General features: G+C 45.9%; 1 protein-coding gene across 1 annotated transcript; it reads right to left on the bottom strand.

Annotated features, from left to right (window-relative positions):
• Positions 1–887: 887 nt before the first annotated feature.
• On the bottom strand, positions 888–11,175 carry LOC137543191 (protein kinase C theta type-like). Its single transcript, XM_068264665.1, has 4 exons — positions 11,020–11,175; positions 9,558–9,646; positions 8,063–8,328; positions 888–1,552 (listed from the first exon to the last, which is right to left on the bottom strand). Exons 3-4 carry the CDS (start codon positions 8,278–8,280, stop codon positions 889–891), a joined length of 882 nt encoding a protein of 293 aa, XP_068120766.1. The 5' UTR covers positions 8,281–8,328; positions 9,558–9,646; positions 11,020–11,175; the 3' UTR covers position 888.
• Between the last annotated feature and the right edge of the window lie 10,045 nt (positions 11,176–21,220).

A 21,220-nucleotide genomic window follows, 5' to 3' on the forward strand; every position in this document is an offset into this window, starting at 1 on the left:
TTGCGCTCTCGGACTCTTCAATCTGTCTATGCACAACACAATGCAGACCCCCCTTCAGGGTATAACTCACCAGATCCTCTGGTCTGACCGACCACATCACGCACCCGGGGTTTATGCCCCCCCCCCCCAAGTCACCTCTCTGGCAAGCTGCTTTCTTTCTCCATATTTCCTCGTTTTCCCAGTTCAGATCACCACCATGTACATCCACATGTGAATTAAAAAGAAGGAAGGGAAAGGGGGAAACCGCTTCCAATTGTGCAGATCGTTTATTATAAAATTAAAAAAGTCTTCAATAAAAACTTTACAGCAAGTTTGGCAAGCGTCTCATAGGCTTACAAAAAAGGTACAGGTAGGCCCTGTTCCCGAGTGGCCGCTCTATAACTATCTGCTGCCATAATCCCTGCTGTCAGCCAAAACGTTAAACCAGCAAGGTATGCTAGCACGCTGACATGTTGGACGCAGCTCATTCGCTCCCACACTTCTCCACCAGTGACGTCACTCTGCTGGCTCTGCCCTATGCATTTCATTGCATAGCATGTCATCAGGGGCTATGTCTACAACTATACACTTTCCAAATAAAAGTTGGTTCTTAATTTTCAGAAAGTGCTGGATCCCTTCTATAACATTAGTACTCCATTCCTCTTTGGACAAAGAGATGAAGGACCACAAGCGTGTCTGCTACTTCTTGTTGGTGGGGGCTGCCCTTCCGTTTGTTGTTGCTAAATTTTACCTTGTGTACGTTAATTTACAATCTCAGAACATTAATACATACAGACAAACTGACATTTTTTTTTTTAATTATAAATATGATGTATGATGATGCTGATGTTGTTGTCCAAGTGAGTAGACGGCTGATGTTGTTGGAAGGTGGCAGGTCTTCCACACAACTCACCACCCCTCACTGGCAAACGAGAACGACTTAAAGAGCTGTTGCTGCTCAGCTCGCAATCTGGGCTTCCTCTTTGCCTCAGAATAGGTGATCTCAAACACAGTCAGTGTGTCTCTCGGTTTTTCCTGTGGTGGTTCCACATGGAATGGGGGCCGTGCCTCTCCGGACTCCACGTCCTTCCAGTCTATCTGGATGAAGAGCGGCTCTTCCCTCAGGTTTTTCACCAGTTTTTCACGCCTTATCTGGCTCTTGCACAGTAGCTTCTTCAAGAAGTCTTTCAGCATGATGTCCATCTCCGCTGTATAGTCTGGAGATGTGCAGCAAATGGAGGATCTGAGGTCAAAATCAAACCTATCCTCCTCATCCTTCAGGAATGGGTACCTGAAGGACGCCATGATAAAGAGCACGATTCCCATAGAGAAGTAATCTACTGTGTGGTTGTAGTCCATCTCTAGGAACACCTCCGGGGCCATATAGAACAAGGTCCCCTTACATCCTTTAGTCATGGCATTTCCAAAGACATTTTGTGCTGCCAGACCGAAGTCAGCGATCTTTATATTCCCGACTCCGTCCAGAAGGATGTTTTCCGGCTTGATGTCTCGGTGGATTATACCCTTGGAGTGGATGTACTCCAGGCCGATGACCATCTGTGCAGCAAATAGTCTGATGGAAGAGAAATAAAATCATTATTAGCATCACATGTTCAATACACAAATAAAGCAGAAAGATGTATCCATGGGGCTAGGTGCACACATAGCAGAAATGCTACCATTGCAAACCGCTGCGTTTTATGCACCAATGTTACTCCATGGGCAGCATAAAAAAGGCATGGGTGTGTGTTTGTACTTTAGCGTTTTTATAATCGCTAGTTTTGTTGCATATAATGCATGAACGCATCAAAAAAGCACATAATGAAAGTCAATGGAAACGCAATATATTAAAGGACAACTGAAGTGAGAGGGATATGGAGGCTGCCATATTTATTTCCATCTAAGCAATGCCAGTTGCCACGCCCTCCTGCTGATCCTCTGCCTCTAATACTATTAGCCATAGCCCCTGAACAAGCATGCAGCAGATCAGGTGTTTCTGACATTAATGTCAGATCTGACAACACTAGCTGCATGCTTGTTTCTGGTGTTATTCAGATACTACTGCAGAGAAATAGACCAGCAGGGCTGCCAGGCAACTGGTATTGATTAAAAGGAAATAAATATGGCAGCCTCTGTATGTATACCTCTTACTTCAGTTCCCCTTTAAGTTTTGTATGCGTTTTTGATGCGTTTTTTTTTTTTAAATAAAGATATCTGATTATTTCCGCTTCCTGTTGTCTTCCTAGTGATTTGCATAAATGTAAATATTAAAACCTATAAAAAACGCATACAAATCTCACATGCGTTTTGTATATGCAAACGTATTAAAACCGCACACAAAACGGTTAAAAAACGCAAACGCAGCAAAAACACACAAAAAATGCACACAACTTAAAATGAAAACATGGCATAAAATGCAGCCTTTTCACGTTATGTTATGTGTGCACCCAGCCTGACTCATTCTAAAGATCTAATACAAATTTCAGTGTGTAAAATGACTTCCTCACATTGATGTGATGTAAATAAAGCATTTTACCAGAACCTTTTCTAATAAGGGTAATTTACAAGATGGAATAGTTGTAACAGGGGGACTAGCAGATAACCCCCCCCCCCCTCCCCCCCACACACACACTAGTATGCAGAGCAGTGCAGGAAGAAGTGTATGCTCCCTGCTTGCAGCACCATGTTGCTCTGATATCCTCCCCACAGTGGGTGGGCTCTGTGTGCTGCACACCTCCACATGGCTACTGGCTCCTCTTACATGTCATGTGACAGGTATGCAGCATCATGCACAGCTGATGTAAGGAGGGCAGCTGAGTGGCACAAGAACAGGTAACATACTCTGCTCCCTGCGCTGCTCTGCAGAGGCGGACTGGCCCGGGAGGACGGGGGGCGGATTCCCCCCGGGCCGCCGCCTCCTCAGGCATCCAGGGCCGGCTGCGCAGCACTGTTTGTGCTGTCATAATTTACTTCTGCAATGCTGTGGCCGCTCGATCTAAAGCCCCGCCCCCAGCAGTAGCTCTTCATTCATGTCGGGCTACAGTCCAGGGCATTGGGTGAGAGAGCTCCTGCTCCTCCCCGAGCCTGCCCTGAGTTTGATCTATGGCTAGCTTCACTGGCTTCTGAACTCCACCCCCAGTGCGAAGATGCACACTGTGCTGGGGGAATTGCAGGGAACCCAGGAACCACCGCCAAAATCACGGCAAAGCTCCGCCCCCAAATTGCCGCGAAGCTCCGCCCCCAAACGTTGGAATTCTTTCCTGCAAATGCAGAAGTCTGGAATGGTGAGTGAGCTTTATCACCCTCCTCTCCCCTACAAACTGCATTGGGGGGCTCCCTGGCTACTGTCTCCTTCTTTATCACTGCATAAACTAGCAGGAGGCTCCCTGGCTTACTGTGGGGGGCTCTTTGGTACTTATGCTGTGGGATTTCCCTGTCTTCCTATATCAAGTTCTATGGCTGCCTATACTGGGGGGCTAACTTCACTGCCACCTGCCACCACGCCTAAAGCTAACCTCACCACCATCGCATCTATCGCTAACCTCACCGCCGCACCTGACGCTAACCCCACCGCCGCACCTGACGCTAACCCCACCGCCGCACCTGACGCTAACCCCACCGCCGCACCTGACGCTAACCCCACCGCCGCACCTGACGCTAACCCCACCGCCGCACCTGACGCTAACCTCACCGCTGCACCTGACGCTAACCTCACCGCTGCACCTGACGCTAACCTCACCGCTGCACCTGACACTAACCTCACCGCTGCACCTGACACTAACCTCACCGCAGCACCTGTCGCTTACCTCACCGCAGCACCTAACGCTTACCTCACCGCCGCACCTAACGCTAACCTCACCGCCGCACCTGACGCTAACCCCACCGCCGCACCTGACGCTAACCCCACCGCCGCACCTGACGCTAACCTCACCGCTGCACCTGACGCTAACCTCACCGCTGCACCTGACGCTAACCTCACCGCAGCACCTGTCGCTTACCTCACCGCTGCACCTAACGCTAACCTCACCGCTGCACCTAACGCTAACCTCACCGCTGCACCTGACGCTAACCTCACCGCTGCACCTGACGCTAACCTCACCGCTGCACCTGACGCTAACCTCACCGCTGCACCTGACGCTAACCTCACCGCTGCACCTGACGCTAACCTCACCGCTGCACCTGACGCTAACCTCACCGCTGCACCTGACGCTAACCTCACCGCTGCACCTGACCCTAATCTCACCACCACCGCACCTAACTCTAATCTTACTGCCACACCTCATGCTAACCTCACCGCTGCACCTGACGCTAACCTCACCACTGCACCTGACGCTAACCTCACCACTGCACCTGACGCTAACCTCACCACTGCACCTGACGCTAACCTCACCGTTGCACCATATGCTAACCTCACCACCACCGCACCTAACTCTAATCTTACTACCACAACTCATGCTAACCTCACCGCTACATCCCCCAATGGTAATTTTACCTCCGCACCTAATGGTGATTTTACCTCCGCACCTATTGGTAATTTCAAATTTTCACCGAACACTAATCTCATCGCTAATCTCACCGCCACACTTAACCTCCCCGCACCTAACGATAATCTCGCTGCCGCATATAATGCTAATCTCACTGCAGCACCTAACGCTAACCTCACCAACACCGCACCTAACCCTAACTTCACTGCTGCCACACCTAAGGTTAACCTCACTGCCGCCTCACCTAGCGCTAACCTCACTGCCGCTACACACCTCGCTGCCACCGCATCTAACAATAACCTCACTGCTGCCACACCTTCCACTAACCTCACCGCTTCTGCACCTAGCAGTAACTTCACTGCCGCCTTACCCAGCACTAATCTCACTGCTGCCACACCTCAATGGCGCTGCACCTAACACCAACCTCACTGCTGCAGCACCTAGCGCTTATATCACTGCCACCTCACATAGCGCTAACCTCACCATTGATGCACCTAGCACTAACCTCCTAGTACTAACCTCACTGCCACCACACTTCGTGGCACCGTACCTAAAACCAACCTAACTGCCGCTGCACCCAATGCTAACCTCACTGCCAACACACCTCGCTGATGCTGCACCTAACATAAACCTCACTGCCGCCGCACAAAACTCTAACTTCACTGCCACCTCACTGCCGCCTCACCTAGCACTAACCTCTGTCACCAAAACTCACCACCGCCACACTTAACACCAACCTTACCGCCGCTACACCTACCACTAACCTCTCAGCTGCTACACCTAATACCAGCCTCACTGCCGCTGCACCTAACAGTAACCCTCCTACTACCACTACTCACTGCCATTATTTCTAACACTGACTCTTGTACTGCTGCTACTCACTACCGCTTCTTCTAACACTAACTTTCCCACTGCTACACCTAACACCAGGGCCAGAGTTACCATTCGGGCAGCCTGGGCAAGTGACCAAGCAACAGGCCCAGATTTACATCACAAGAGCCTATAGGCACGGATGTCCTGACACCTTAGACTTCACCCTCCATAAACCCTCCAAACCTCCACCAAACTGCACCACAAGTGCGCTAGCTGTCCCAGTTGTCACTTCTCCCTTGGTTCCCTTGTCCATCATAGGTAGCTACCGGTGCCCCTCAGTATTAGGTAGCTAGAGGTACCCTCAATATTAAGTAGCTAGAGGTGTCCATTAGCATTAGGTAGCAAGAGGAACCTCAGTATTAAGTAGCTAGAGGTGCCACTGACTAAAGGGAGAACTCATCAGTGGAATGCAGAGAGCAGGGTGAGGAACCTCTCAGACTCTGCACAGGGAGGGAGGCGCTCAGGGAAAGGTATGAGCTGCCTCTCCATCATCAGGCGCATGTAGGCACGTGCCTACAGTGCCTTATGGTAAATCCAGCCCTGCCAAGCAAGTTTGGGAGAATCCCTGCTCATTGACTTGAAATGCCCGCAATTATGTTTGGGGAACGTGCTGCCTAATTATGCTTTATTTTTCACTTTCTATCTAGGTACATATTGTTTAATACTTAGTGCTTCCTAATTATATTGTTGGGAGGAATGCTGCAAGTTAAGTTGTCTGATGCCCGCCCTGCAGAAAAAAAAAATATTTTTGTTGTTGAGGGAACATGCTACATAATTATGGTGTAGGAGATATTTTTTCTTGAATATTACGTAAGAACTGTTTACTGTAGAGTAGATCTATATTTTGTTACATTGCATCTGTCTGTTTATATTGTATTTAGGGCCTTATTTTCTGTTCAGGGAGAGGGGGCCACTGCTGATAGATTTATGTACATGTTATTCCTCTCATGAGCACTACTCAAAACCTTTTATGACCACAATGTCTTTTTCACCATGGCTTTGCGGGCCACACACTTATTTGGGACGTGGCTGGAGGTGTGGCAGTGGCATGTTTTAAAGCGTCTCTTTTTTCTGTCTTTAAATCTAAGAGGATTGTTATTGCTTTTGTGCACTACAGTGAGTGCACTGTTCTTTCATATGTGGAGTAATGACTGCTGTTTCATACATGGGGTAATGACTGCTGCTTTCATATGTGGGGTAATGACTGCTGCTTTTATATGTGGATTAATGACTGCTGCTTTCATATGTTGCAAAACTTAGCATTTCTTATGTGGGGTAATGCTTGTTGCATTTCTGTATTTATTATTCTTTTATGTAAGTAAGGATGACTGTTGCATTTGATATTTTGGAGTAATTGTTTCTGCATTTGCCATTGAGGGGCTTATAATCAAATAATCACTGAATGGAAGTCTAATACATGACCCAAAAGAAACACAATAATAGGAGAAATTGATGTATCTCATAGCTATACTTTTTGCTAGTACCGAATTGGACCCACTTTTGCCTCCAGACTACCTTAAGTCTTCATGGCATTCCTCAGAGATTTTGGTCTATATTGACATGATAACATCGCCCAGTTGCTGCACATTCGGGATGTGTATCTCCCGTTGCACCACATTCCAAAACTCCTTTATTGGCTTGAGATCTTATGACTATGGAGGCCAAAGAAGTACACTCAACTCATTATGTCCAAGAAACCAGTTTTAGATGATCTGAGCTTTGTGACATGGTGCATTATCCTGCTGGTAGCCTTCAGAAGCCATCAGGTACACTTTGGTCATGAAGGGATGGGCATGGTCAGCAACAACATTTAGGTAGGCTGTGGCATTTAAACATTGGCCAGGTGGTACTAAGGAGCCTAGAGTGTGGTAAGAATATATCCTCCACACCATCACACCACTACCAGTAGCCAGGATGAATCCATGCTCCCTGAACCACTCATTGGCAGCTAACCCCCCCCCCCCCCCCTTTGCCACATTTGCACACAAAATAGATATTTATTTAGACTGGGGTATGCATTTGGGCTGGGGATAGCGTAAAAGGGCCTCTAGGTTGTGTTTTCCCCCCAGGCCAAAAGGTCCCAGTCCTCCCCTGCTGCTCTGCATATTGGGGATGGGGAGGTGGGACCCCCAGGTCACAGGGGTTACAGGCAGGGCTGGATTTACCATAAAGCACTGTAGGCACATGCCTACAGGCGCCTGATGATAGAAAGGCTGCTCTAGCTGCCTCCCTCTCTCCTTCCCTATGCAACTTAATATTGAGGGTACTTCTGGCTACCTAATACTAAGGGGCACCTGTAGCTACCCATGGCGGGCAAGGGAAGTAAGGGAGAAGTGACAGCTGGGACAGCCAGCACACTTGTGGTGTGGTTCGGCAGTGATTTGTAGGCTCAAGGAGGGCGGAGTCTAGGATGCCAAGACATTTGTGACTATAAGCTCCTGTGAGTGGTATTTCTCTACTGAAAAAAATGTGTGTTTGATTGACTCTAAACTGTATTCTCATCCTTTAAATTGATGTATTTCTAGTTTTCAAGTGTTAATATGAAGAAAAATGAACCAGGATTGAAAGGACCAGTGTCGTTTGAGTTATAAAACATATTTGTCTTATAAAATCTTTATGGTATGTGTGGCTAGGGGTGTGCCGGGGTGTGATCAGGGGTGTGGCAGGGGCGTGGCTTAAGTGTCCCTCTTTCTCATCTCAAAAAGTTCGGAGGTATGTAATCTTACCTTAGGGTTGTAATGTCAAAGGGAACATCAGCATCATCTATAAGTTTACACAGGTCTCCCCCGCTCAGGTACTCCATGGCAAAGTAGAGGTAATCCTCCGACTGGAATGTACCATAGAGCTGGGTGATGAAGGGACCCTTCTTAAGGGTCTTCAAGGCCTGACTCTCCCTAAAGATGACCTCGGGGTCTTTCTTCAGGAATGCTCTTTTCCTGACCATCTTGATGGCCAGCTGTTGGTCACTGGCTCGATGGGAAGCAAGGTAAACCTGGAAGAGACAGAGGAGAATATTTAGTATTCGATAGTTAAGATGGACCAATAACAAACACAGAATATTTATATCATGCTTTTCTCCTGGAGGACTCAAAGCGGCAGAGCTGCAGCCACTAGGACGCGCTCTATAGGCAGTAGCAATGTTAGGGAGACTTGCCTAAGGTCTCCTACTGAATATGTGCAGCTTACTGAACAGGCAGCGCCGAGATTCGAACCCTGGTCTCCTGTGTCAGAAGCAGAGCCCTTAAAGAGAATCTGTACTCTAAAATTCTTACAATAAAAAGCATACCATTCTATTCATTATGTTCTCCTGGGCCCCTCTGTGCTGTTTCTGCCACTCCCTGCAATCCTGGCTTGTAATTGCCAGTTTTAGGCAGTGTTTACAAACAAAAGACATGGCTGCTAACAGCATGTTATAGGCTCAGAGGAGCTCAGTCTGTGACTCACACGGAGCCTGCAGGGGGCGTGAAGAGGGTGTGTATAGCTTCTGCCTATAACAGCAGAGCAGCACATTCCTGCCTGAGCCCGGCAAAGCCGTCAAAGGAAAGAAGATTAGATTATATAACAGAGATAATACAGCCACTGTGCAACTAGGAAAGGCTGCAGTAAGACAAACCACATTAGAACAGGTATAGGAACTTATAGGATAGAAGAAATAAGGCTGAACATTTTGTTACAGAGTCTCTTTAACCATTACCAAAGATGCTCAAATTCGAATTCAGGTGAATTCCGGATAGTTACTAATCGGATTTCACCCAGTGACCTGTGTGGGCTGGGCAGGGGGGTCAACCTATCTGATGTCTTCTTAGGTCCGTTCCTCGGCACCTCACACGATGCGTTCCACACGGCGGTCATGTGATTACAAACACTTCCTCCTTCGGGTTGAAGGAGGAAGTGTTTATACTCACGTGACGAGTGTGGAACGCATCGTGGGAGGCGCAGAGGGATGGACCGAAGAAGATAGGTAAGCTTGACACCCCCCCCCCCCCCGTTCAGCCTGCACAGGTAACTGGGTGAAATCCGCATAGCAACTATCCGGGTCTCACCCGAATTCGGATTTGAGCATCTCTGACCATTACACTATCCAGCCACTACAATGCAAAAATGCTGCAGGCCAGAGTTGCTACCTGTCTATATCTAGTTCCACTGAGACCAATAAAGATGGCTATCTAAAGCCATATCTGGGCTGACCCCGCCCCTAGGGAAATCTATCTAATTACTTACCTTGCCAAATGCCCCATGTCCGAGAAATTGATGGAACTTGAAGCTGTCCACAGTCAGTGGCGTCCTGATGGTCTGGATTCCACTCGGGCCTTGGAAGAGAAAGAAAAATCACATTAATATCATCATCTACTGAGATTTGCTATAAACCAAAGCGTATACATAATCAAAGCCTATACATGGTTGTAAAGGTAGCCCTACACTGGCAGATGTCTCGCTGAGATTAATAGGTAGTGAGAGATCTGCTTGTGCTCATCCACATCTTTCCTGCCGGGACCTTCTCACACTTATCTCTACTCCTCTATATGTCAGCCAGCATTCTCCCGCATGTGACCTCTGTGAAATAGTGATGAACCTTCTACCCTAGAATTTCCCCCAAAGGAGAGATGATGGAGAAATGTGATGGGCTGGTCATGTGATCACAGTGCAGGAACCTTTTGATTAGCTGGTCAGGATCCGTTTGATCCTGTATCACTTTTTATTATGCAAAAGAAACAGAAGTGAGATGTGATCAATGTGGCTGTGACTTGCCAATCAAAAGTCCTACAAATCTATCATATCATCAGAGCATCCACATATTGTCTATGATCTCTCCTGTAGGAAAAAGAAAGACATAGGATAAATTTGACCAATCAAATTGCATGATTGATCAAATCAGATTGGACCAATCAAATTGCAGTTGTTTCAAGGAAATAACACTCTTTACTGAGCACAGGGGCGGTGTTTCTAGAGCGGTGAACTAGGCAATTGCTCATGCTCAGGGCCCTAGAGCAGGCAAACGCCCCCCTCCAGGTCTATCACCAAGATAATAGTGCCCGCTCCCTCGGGGTCCTGTATTGATGCAGTACTTACAGTGGAGCACACTTACCTTTCCAGCTCACACGCCCCCTTCCTATGTTCTACCATCTCCATCCCTGAACACTGGCGCCTGTCCTATGTGACCCGGCAGCATGTACATACCCACATAGCATGCTGCCAGGTCAGAGAGAACAGCCTCCAGTGTTAGGGGATGGTGACAAAAGGACACAGGAGGATGCCTGGCTACTGGAAAGGTGAGTGCAATGCTGCCATTCTGCATCAATACAGGGCACAGGATGACCATTATTAGCTTGGAGGGGTTACCTTGGAAGGGGCATTCAGCTGGCTCAGGGCCCTGGGGGACAACACTATCTGGGATGTGGGGAGCAAAGGGAACAACTATAGCTGCATTGGAAAGTGTAGAAACATAATGTAATGCGCCTTGATAATAGCAACGACTCAGCACTCATTAATGGTGTGCCTGCTGTACACTCATTGCTATAGATTCCTCAGTATTAACCTCCCTGGGGATAAGCCCGACACAGTGTCGGGCTAGCCACCACAGGGGATCGCATGGCCCCGGGAGAGTTTTTTTCAATGCGTTCCGCTAGGAAAGTTAGCCTATATATTTGAGATGCATAATAACCAATAATGATGTAGTACTTACCAGCTTCTTCCTCCTCCACATCCACATGAGGTGAAGCATCAGACAGCTGATTTCCTGGCGCTGGAGTCCCAGCTACTTCCTCCACCACATAACCAGAAACATCAGCTTCTTCATTCTCCTCCACCAGATGCACACGAGGTGAAGCATCCGACAACTGGTATCCTGGCGCTGAATCCCCAGCTACTACCTCCACCACATGACCAGAATCACCTGTGAACACAAAGATAAAAAAATGATTAGCCTAACATTCAGCAAAATGCAACTTTTATTATTATGTTTTGATTTTTTAAAGCGCCAATATATTACGCCGCACTGGACAATAAGTATATATAATGATACAAGAATGACAGATGTAACAAGGTTATACAACATACAACAAAGTTATTGAAACAAACGCTGCAAGATACATGATCATGCGATTATGGGCTATAGTTAGGTATGCTCAGTAATACAGGTACAAGCTTTCACACACCGCCTAGTGTGAACCCAGCCTGCATCCTCTGACACTTCCGCCTTTACAGCAGCAGTGTGCCCCTGCACACTCCGGGATAATTTACTTTTTGTGAAATTGATTGAATCAATCAGATTGGATCAATCACATTGGTCTAAAGGTGCCCATTAACGCTACAATTTTTTCATCAGATGCGATCTTTTGACGCACTTTTATGACCACAAGTAATCGGAAGTTAATTATCGATTGTTCAATAAGGGCATTTTCTCTCTTCAGATACTATCATAAAATCCAACTTTCAGATCGATTACATATTCTGTAAGCGACCAAACAATCGTTTCACATCAATTTTCCCCCCAGACTATAGTTTTCTGTACATTTTGATCAGAAAAAGTGTGTCGAAAGAAAGATCGTATCCGACAGGGGCAGACCACGCGGCCGCTTGGGGCCTCAAGGTCTTAGGGGCCTTGGTGGCTCCGTGACGTCGTCGTGACATCACTGTTTTCCCGCAGCCCCGCGGGGCTGGCAGAGCAGAGCAGGGCTGCGGGAAGATGGCCGCCGCCGAAGCCCTGCTCTGGAGACTATTTATGTCTCCAGTACAGGGCTTCGGGTGGCCATCTTCCCGTAGCCCTGCATTCAATCAGCGCGGGAGATTGGAGGAGGGAGGGAGCTCCGTGGGAACTGCGCGCCTGAGGAGCCGGCCAGGAGAGGAGACGGGGAGAGAAGACTTCTGCCAGTGTCAGGTGAGTAAATTCTTTTCTTTTTGCAGCCCTAATTGCCTTTATCTGCTGAAAATGTGCCCTAATTGCGTTTATCTGCTGAAAATGTGCCGTAATTGCATTTGATATCTGCTGAAAATGTGCCCTAGTTGCGTTTATCTGCTGAAAATGTGCCCTAACGCGTGCAGTGTGAACGGGGCCTAATTGCGTTTGATATCTGCTGAAAATGTGCCCTAATTGCGTTTGATTTCTGCTGAACTGTGCCCTAATTGCGTTTGATTTCTTGGGGCCTCAAGGTCTTAGGGGCCTTGGTGGCTCCGTGACGTCGTCGTGACATCACTGTTTTCCCGCAGCCCCGCGGGGCTGGCAGAGCAGAGCAGGGCTGCGGGAAGATGGCCGCCGCCGAAGCCCTGCTCTGGAGACTATTTATGTCTCCAGTACAGGGCTTCGGGTGGCCATCTTCCCGTAGCCCTGCATTCAATCAGCGCGGGAGATTGGAGGAGGGAGGGAGCTCCGTGGGAACTGCGCGCCTGAGGAGCCGGCCAGGAGAGGAGACGGGGAGAGAAGACTTCTGCCAGTGTCAGGTGAGTAAATTCTTTTCTTTTTGCAGCCCTAATTGCCTTTATCTGCTGAAAATGTGCCCTAATTGCGTTTATCTGCTGAAAATGTGCCGTAATTGCATTTGATATCTGCTGAAAATGTGCCCTAGTTGCGTTTATCTGCTGAAAATGTGCCCTAACGCGTGCAGTGTGAACGGGGCCTAATTGCGTTTGATATCTGCTGAAAATGTGCCCTAATTGCGTTTGATTTCTGCTGAACTGTGCCCTAATTGCGTTTGATTTCTGCTGAACTGTGCCCTAATTGCGTTTGATTTCTGCTGAACTGTGCCCTAATTGCGTTTGATTTCTGCTGAACTGTGCCCTAATTGCATTTGATTTCTGCTGGAAATGTGCCCTAATTGCGTTTGATTTTTGCTGAAAATGTGCCCTAATTGCGTTTGATTTCTGCTGAAAATGTGCCCTAATTGCGTTTGGTTTCTGCTGTAAATGTGCCCTAATTGCGTTTGATTTCTGCTGAAAATGTGCCCAAATTGCGTTTGATTTCTGCTGAAATGTGGCCCAAATTGCGTTTGGTTTCTGCTGAAACATGGCCCAAATTCTGTTTGTTTTCTGTTGAAATGTTGCACAAATTGCGTTTGTTTTCTGCTGAAATGTTGCACAAATTGCGTTTTTATTTTCTGGTGTCTGGGGTAACTGTTGCTGCATTTATTATTAAATTGTCATAGTTGGCTATATTTGCTGCGCTACGGTTAGGCTCCGCCCATACAATGTCATGACCACGCCCATCCCTGCAAACAGCCCCGCCCCAATCTGCACTCCCGCTCCACCCACATGACATGGTCACGCCCACTTATGCGGGATAGCCACACCCATTTTCACTGATGTCAGGGAAGCAGGATAGGGCCACTTACTACAGTCCGCTTGGGGTCACAAAAACCTTAGCTGCACCCTTGGTATCCGATAAAAAAAATTGTACTGTTAACGGGCACCTTAAGATTAGACTAATTACATTCCATGATTGGACCAATCAGATTGGGCCAATCGGATTGCATGGTTTGACCAGTCAGATTGGATCAATCACATTGCAAGATTAGACCAATCAATTTAAACCAATCACATTGCATGGTTGCACCAATAAGATTGAGCCTATCAGATTGCCCTGTTGGACCAATCAGATTGCACAATTGGTCCAATCAGATCAGACCAATCACATTGCACAATTGGGCCAATCAGAATGGACCAGTCACCTCAATTGTGGCCATTATTGATCCAATCTTTTTTTCGGCAATTTGATTGGTACAATCTCATTTCGTCCAGTTGTGACCAAGTAACCCTGTGACCAACTGTTCCAAGTTTGAGGACCCTACCATTAGCATTCTAAGAATGGCTTCAGTTTAAATTTCCTATTTTAAATGAATAGCTAAAATTTGGTAGCAGCATAACGGGAGGAGGCGGCCTCATCAGAATCATAAACAAAATATTTGTTTATCTATTTGTTCACATATAACATAAAATCTGATGGAAAGTGCCATCTGCTTCCACCACGCCCCTCTGGTGATGTCATAATAGCAGCCTGTGCATGTGCAGGTGCAGGTGCTGAGCTTCCCTGATATCACAAGAGGTATACAGGCTGCTATTATAACATCACAAGAGGGGCCTGGTGGAAGCAGATGGGACCTTCCGGCACTTTCTATACTGGCCACATTCCCAAAAAATTGCATAAAATGCATATCAAAACACAAACAAAATGCACAAAAATGCACTTGTGACTCATATGTGTGAAATACAAATGCAGTAAAACGCAACCAAATACAAGTGTGAAACGCTTCTGCGAGCCGCAAATGCACTGAAAATGCACTTCATTATGACAAAAAATGCAGAAACACATTTGCAGCAAAACGCAACCTTTCACGCAATGCCTAGTGCGTTCCCAGCCTGCATCTTCTGACACTTTCGCCTTTACAGCCGGAGTGTGCCCCTGCTAACTCTGGGATGATTTCATTTTTTGTGAAATCGATTGAACCAACCAGATTGGACCAATCACATAGCATGATTAAATCAATCTGATTGGACCAATCACATTGATCTAAAGGTGCCCATTAATGGAAAAAAATTTTCATCAGATCTTTTGACGCTCTTTTATGACCACAAGTTATCAGAAGTTAATTATCGATTGTTCATTAAGGGTATTTTCTCTCTTCAGATGTGATCATAAAATCATGGCCCCTGCGCAAGGATGACACGCAAATTCGTGAAGCGTTCCATATTTAAAAAAAAAAAATAAAAAAAAAAAATAAAATCCAACTTTCAGATCGATTACATTTTCTGGTCCAATCAACCAAAGAATGGTTTCACATCAATTTTTGCCACACACTGTGCAATTTTCTGAACATTGTGATCATAAAAAGTGTGTTGGAAAAGCGCATCTGTGGATAAAATAGAGACCTTAAGATTATACTAATCACACTGCATGATTGTTCTAATCAGATTGGACCAATCGGACTGCATGATATAACCAGTCAGATTGGACCAATCACATTGCAAGGTTAGACCAATTAATTTAAACCAATCACATTGCATGATTGCACTAATCAGAATCAATTAAATTGCACTGTTGGACCAATCAGATTGCACAATTAGTCCAATCAGATCAGATCAATCACATTGCACAATTGGACCAATCAGACTGGACTAGGCAATTTGATTGGTGCAATCTGATTTTGTCCAATTGTGAGCTCAGTCACCCTATGACCGACTGTGTCGTATGAGGACCCGACCATTAGCAGTCTAAGAATGGCTTCAGTTTAAAATTTCCTATTTAAATTGAAAGGCTTAAATTTGGTGAACTGTTTTAAGCTCCTCCCACTTTTTCTAAATTTTAACCCCAGTCACCCACTGACTGACTGTGTCAAGTTTGAGGAGTCTGGCTTCAATACTGTGAGAAAGACAGCTTATTACATTTTCTCATTAAAGTAATTGAGAAAAATTTAAAAATCATCACTGATTATTGGTCTGCCTGCTGTTCACTCATTGCTATAGATTCCTCAATATTAACCTATATATTTGGGATGTGTAATAACATATAATGATGTAGTACTTACCAGCTTCTTCCGCTTCCACCACGTAAGGTGAAATAACCGATATCTGATATTCCGGCGCTGGGTTCCCAGCTACTCCCTCCTCCACATGACCGAAATCATCCGATATCAGATATTCCTGTGCTCCTGAAGAACGCCCGGTAGAAGGGGCAGGTCTACAGCAGCGGAAAAGTCTGCCCAAGAAAGCCCTGATGGAACGCACAGCTGCGTGGGCTCTGCTCCTCCTAGCCGGTGGTGTGGGCCCTGGGGTAGCAGTCGCAGGCTGTGCTGAAGGCTGCTGAACCTCAAGCCTGAGGTTCAGTTTGCGTCGCCTTTTACAGCAGCGCAACATAATTCACTAATGAGAATCTCACTAATGAGTAAATCGCTCGAGAGCAAAAGCAATTGTCTTCACTTGAGCAAATGGAGACAAAAGTGAGCCTCTGAGTGCTCAACACCTGTTTATATACACAGGCTGCCATTATGACATCACTTCCCTGACATCACCAGAGGTATACAGGCTCTATTATGACATCACAAGAGGGGGCGTGGTGGCAGCAGATGGGACCTTCTAGCACTTTCCATCAGATTTTATGTTAAATATGTGAACAAATAGATAAAAAATAATAGGCCTAGAATGTGGAACCATGAATGTGTACATGCAGAACATAAATTATAGGACCACTACAGCAAAAAAAATAAAGCAGGTAAAATCTGTCAGAACCGACAGCTTTTGAACTAGTCCTTGTGTGAGATTCGCAGGGTATTATTTATTTTCCATAAGCATTTCCTTAATGGCAGTTGCTAAGTCAAACTGCTAAAATAGTGTACAGTTGGGTGTGGAGACTGGCTTATTTTATTTATTTTTCAGGTAAAATTAGTCAGTGGTTGGTCAGTCATAACTGAAAGTGTGTACCGGGCTTTGGTGAGCTGAAACCAATGTAGCGGTCAATATGCAGCTTACCATGCAGTGTAAACAAGAGTTATCTCACTTAGGTTGCAGCCTCCCTTCTGATGAGGCCACCGCCTTCCCTTTTGCTGCTCTCTGGGTAGGAATACACTAGGCAGAAACGCTAGCATTGCGTAAAACGCTAGAGTAACTTTCTGCATATTTTTCCAAAACGCATCTAAAACGCACATTGTGGTCAGTATAAAAACACCTTTTCAGTGTCCTCTCTGGCTCATCACTAGGAAGTTCAAAGGAAGCAGAAACACATTATCAAACTTGGTTTAAAAAAAAAAACACATTAAAAACGCAATAAAAATACAATAAAAAGCTATACCTCTGCGTCACAATTGAGGTTATGTGCGTTTTAGATGCATTTTGGAAAAATATGCAGAAAGTTCTGCATTACAAAAAGGCACATTGTAGAACACAAATTAATGAGGTTTTTCATGTGGCCCATTGACTTACATTATACGCGTTAACGCTATTGTTTTACGCAATGCTAGTGTTTCTTCCTAGTGTGTTCCTACCCAGAGAGCAGCATAACGGTAGGCGGCGGCCTCATCAGAATGGAGGCGGCAACCTAAGTGATTTAACCATTGTTTAAACTCTATGATAAGGTTGTTTTTTTTTACCTCTACGTTGGTTTCAATTCACTAAAGCCTGGTACACACTTTCAGGCTACTTACACACTAAGACGTTGCGTTAGGTGCTACGTTAAGGTCGCATAACGTACCCCTAACGCAACGCATGGTGTGCGGGAGAGGACGGTAGAGTGAGCCGCGTTAGGCGGCTCTATCCGCATAAGGTCTCCTAGAGTGGCGCTGATTGGCCGGAGGGACCACTTGATGCGGAGCGAGACACTCCGCATCACGTGGTCCTGCCGGCCAATCAGCGGTCGCCAGTGCAGTGCATATTAAGTAGCCATGTGCGCGACTACTGTAGCAGCATCTCCCCGCCTCCTCTCCGCCCCCCACTGAGCATGTGCAAACAGTCTAACGCGGCTAATGCCGCTAGAACGCACAGCATGCTGCACTTTCACTACAACGGGCAGCGTTACATGTAACGCAACGTGGGCAGTGTGAACAGCCCACTTGTGTTACATTGCTGTGCGTTGGGGGAGCGTTACAGGCTGCACTAACGTGCGCCTGTAACGTCTCTGTGTGGAAGCAGCCTCAATTATGATTGGCCAATCGCTGACTAATTTTACCAAAAAACCTCTAAGCCAGTCTCCATACTCACCTGTACAGTATTTTGTCAGTTAGATTTAGCAACTGCCATTAATGCTTTTGGAAAAGAAATAATACCCTGCGAATCCCACATGAGGACTAATTCAAAAGCTGTCGGTTCTGACATATTTTATCTGTTTTATTTTTTTTGCTGTAGTGGTCCTTGAATTTGTGTTCTACGTGTACAAAGTCATGTTTATCTATTTGTTCACATATAACATAAAATCTGATGGAAAGTCACCAGCGGGGCGTGGTTGAAGCAGATGGGACCTCCCAGCACTTTCCATACTGGCCACATTCCCCAAAAATTGCATAAAATGCATATCAAAAAACGCAAACAAAATGCAAACTCTGAGATGAGTTCATTACTTGTGAAATTGATTGAACCAATCAGATTGGACCAATCACATAGCATGATTAAATCAATGTGATTGGATCAATCACATTGGTCTAAAGATTCCCATTAACTGAACAATTTTTTCATCAGATGCAATCTTTTGAGACGCACTTTTAAGACCGCAAGTAAGTGGAAGTTAATTATCATTTGTTCAGTAAGAGTTTTTTCTCTCTTCATATGTGATCATAAAATCCAACTTTTAGATCAATTACATTTTCTGGTCCAATCAACCAAAGAATGGTTTCACATCAATTTGCGCCACACTGTGCAGTTTTCTGTACATTGTGATTATACAAAGTGTGTTGGAAAAGTGCATCTGTTTATAAAATTGTACCGTTAATAGGCACCTTAAGATTATACTAATCACACTGCATGATTGTGCTAATCAGATTGGACCAATCAGACTGCATGAAATGACCAGTCAGATTGGACCAATCACATTGCAAGGTTAGACCAATCAATTTCAACCAATCACATTGCATGATTGCACTAATCAGATTGAACCAATCAAATTGCACTGTTGGACCAATCAGATTGCACAATTAGTCCAATCAGATCAGACCAATCACATTGCACAATTACATAGTTACATAGTTATTTTGGTTGAAAAAAGACATACGTCCATCGAGTTCAACCAGTATAAAGTACAACACCAGCCTGCTCCCTCACATATCCCTGTTGATCCAGAGGAAGGCGAAAAAACCCTTACAAGGCATGGTCCAATTAGCCCCTAAAGGGAAAAATTTCTTCCCGACTCCAGATGGCAATCAGATAAAATCCCTGGATCAACATCATTAGGCATTACCTAGTAATTGTAGCCATGGATGTCTTTCAACGCAAGGAAAGCATCTAAGCCCCCTTTAAATGCAGGTATAGAGTTTGCCATAACGACTTCCTGTGGCAATGCATTCCACATCTTAATCACTCTTACTGTAAAGAACCCTTTCCTAAATAAATGGCTAAAACGTTTTTCCTCCATGCGCAGATCATGTCCTCTAGTCCTTTGAGAAAGCCTAGGGACAAAAAGCTCATCCGCCAAGCTATTATATAGCCCTCTGATGTATTTATACATGTTAATTAGATCCCCTCTAAGGCGTCTTTTCTCTAGACTAAATAAACCCAGTGTGAAGAAACGCGGAAAAGCCGCCGCATGGACGCAGGATGAGGTGGCTGTTTCCGCGGCTGGCATAGCGGAAAGCCGAGAAACCGCCGCGTCTGACGCGGCGGTTTGCGAGCACAGACCTGCTACTGACAGTCTGACCAGGGGCGGGGAGGCCACCGCATGTGCTGATAGCGGTGCGGCTCACCCCGCTTGCAGGCCAGGAGAGACATTGCAAAGCGTGACTGGTGTGGCTGGGGCTGATAGTCCACACAGGTTCAGAATGACGCGCGCGCTGAGAGGCAGAGTTTAATGACAGCCAGAAGAAGGTCAGCTGACCAAGCTGGTCAGCTGACATTTCCACCACTTTTCATTGGTCCAGCACTTAGGGGAGGCGCTGGAGGCGCTGATGTATATATACTGGGTGCTGGTCAGTTCTCTGGTGTCTGGCGTTGCGATCACTACGTGGTAGCACTCAGACCTTGTCAGTATCTGTGTTCTAGCATAGTTTCCAAAGGTGTTGATGATCACGGAGCTCACACCTTAGTGTTAGGAATATTGAACTGTATTATTTGTTATGATCTTCTGCTTGCCTGACTATCCTCCTGAACTCTGATTCTGTACCTTGCTATTTCTGATATCCTGTTGCCAAACTCTGCTCGTTCCTGGACTCGGTATTTGCCTCCTGATTCTGTACTTTGCTATTCTGATACTCCGTTGCCTAACCCTGCCTGTTCATTGGATTCCGTATCTGTCTCCTGAAATCTGTACCTTATCTGTCTGTGTGTTAACGACCTGGCTTGCCCGACCTCGAAAACTGGCCTTACTGTTAGAGGCAGTTCCCAGACCTGTTAGTGACACCCTCTCTCCTTGGTGTCACTCACACTCTGTCCTTCATACTCTCAGCCTAGCTCCTCCCCAGGGAGAGTCTAGGCCAATGGAAGGAACATTCTACTGTGCAGTACTTAAAATATTGCTGTTGCACTCTACACTCACTTGTTATCTCAGGTGTCCAGAGGTTAGTAGATATATCTGATTATCAGTGATACTGTAGATAATCAATAATCGGGTATATTCTGTATTCTCGGTGATACTGCAGTTCACCGGTAATCAGACCCTCTCTGTGTTACACCGATCGTTACAGAACGCCAGACCAAAACCCAAATGGACGCACTGTATAGCCATGTTGAAGTCCTGACCACCGCGGTAAATCAACTTTCCGCGGCAATTTTGAACCAACAGACCCAGACATGTCAGATATTTGGGGCTATTCAGGAACTTCAAACAGTGCGATCTCCTCTTAGCACAGACATACGTATGCCTGTACCTGAAAAATTTTCCGGTCACAGATCTGACTTCCGAAATTTTAGGAGTAGAGTGTTATCATACTTTGAGTTGAGACCTAATTCTTCAGGAACTATGGCTCAAAGGGTTACATTTATTAAAGGAATACTTAAAGAGAAACTCCAACCAAGAATTGAACTTTATCCCAATCAGTAGCTGATACCCCCTTTTACATGAGAAATAGAATGATTTTCACAAACAGACCATCAGGGGGCGCTATGTGACTGATTTTGTGCTGAAACCACTCCCACTAGAGGCTCTGAATACCGCGGTACTCCTGGCAACTGTAACAATGTTCACACACAGGAAATGGCTGTTTACAACTGTCTAACAGCCAGAACAGCTAGAAACAGATACATAACATGCCCACAGTAACAAT

This window comes from Hyperolius riggenbachi, chromosome 2 (genome assembly GCF_040937935.1).
Source record: "Hyperolius riggenbachi isolate aHypRig1 chromosome 2, aHypRig1.pri, whole genome shotgun sequence".
Taxonomy (NCBI): domain Eukaryota; kingdom Metazoa; phylum Chordata; class Amphibia; order Anura; family Hyperoliidae; genus Hyperolius; species Hyperolius riggenbachi.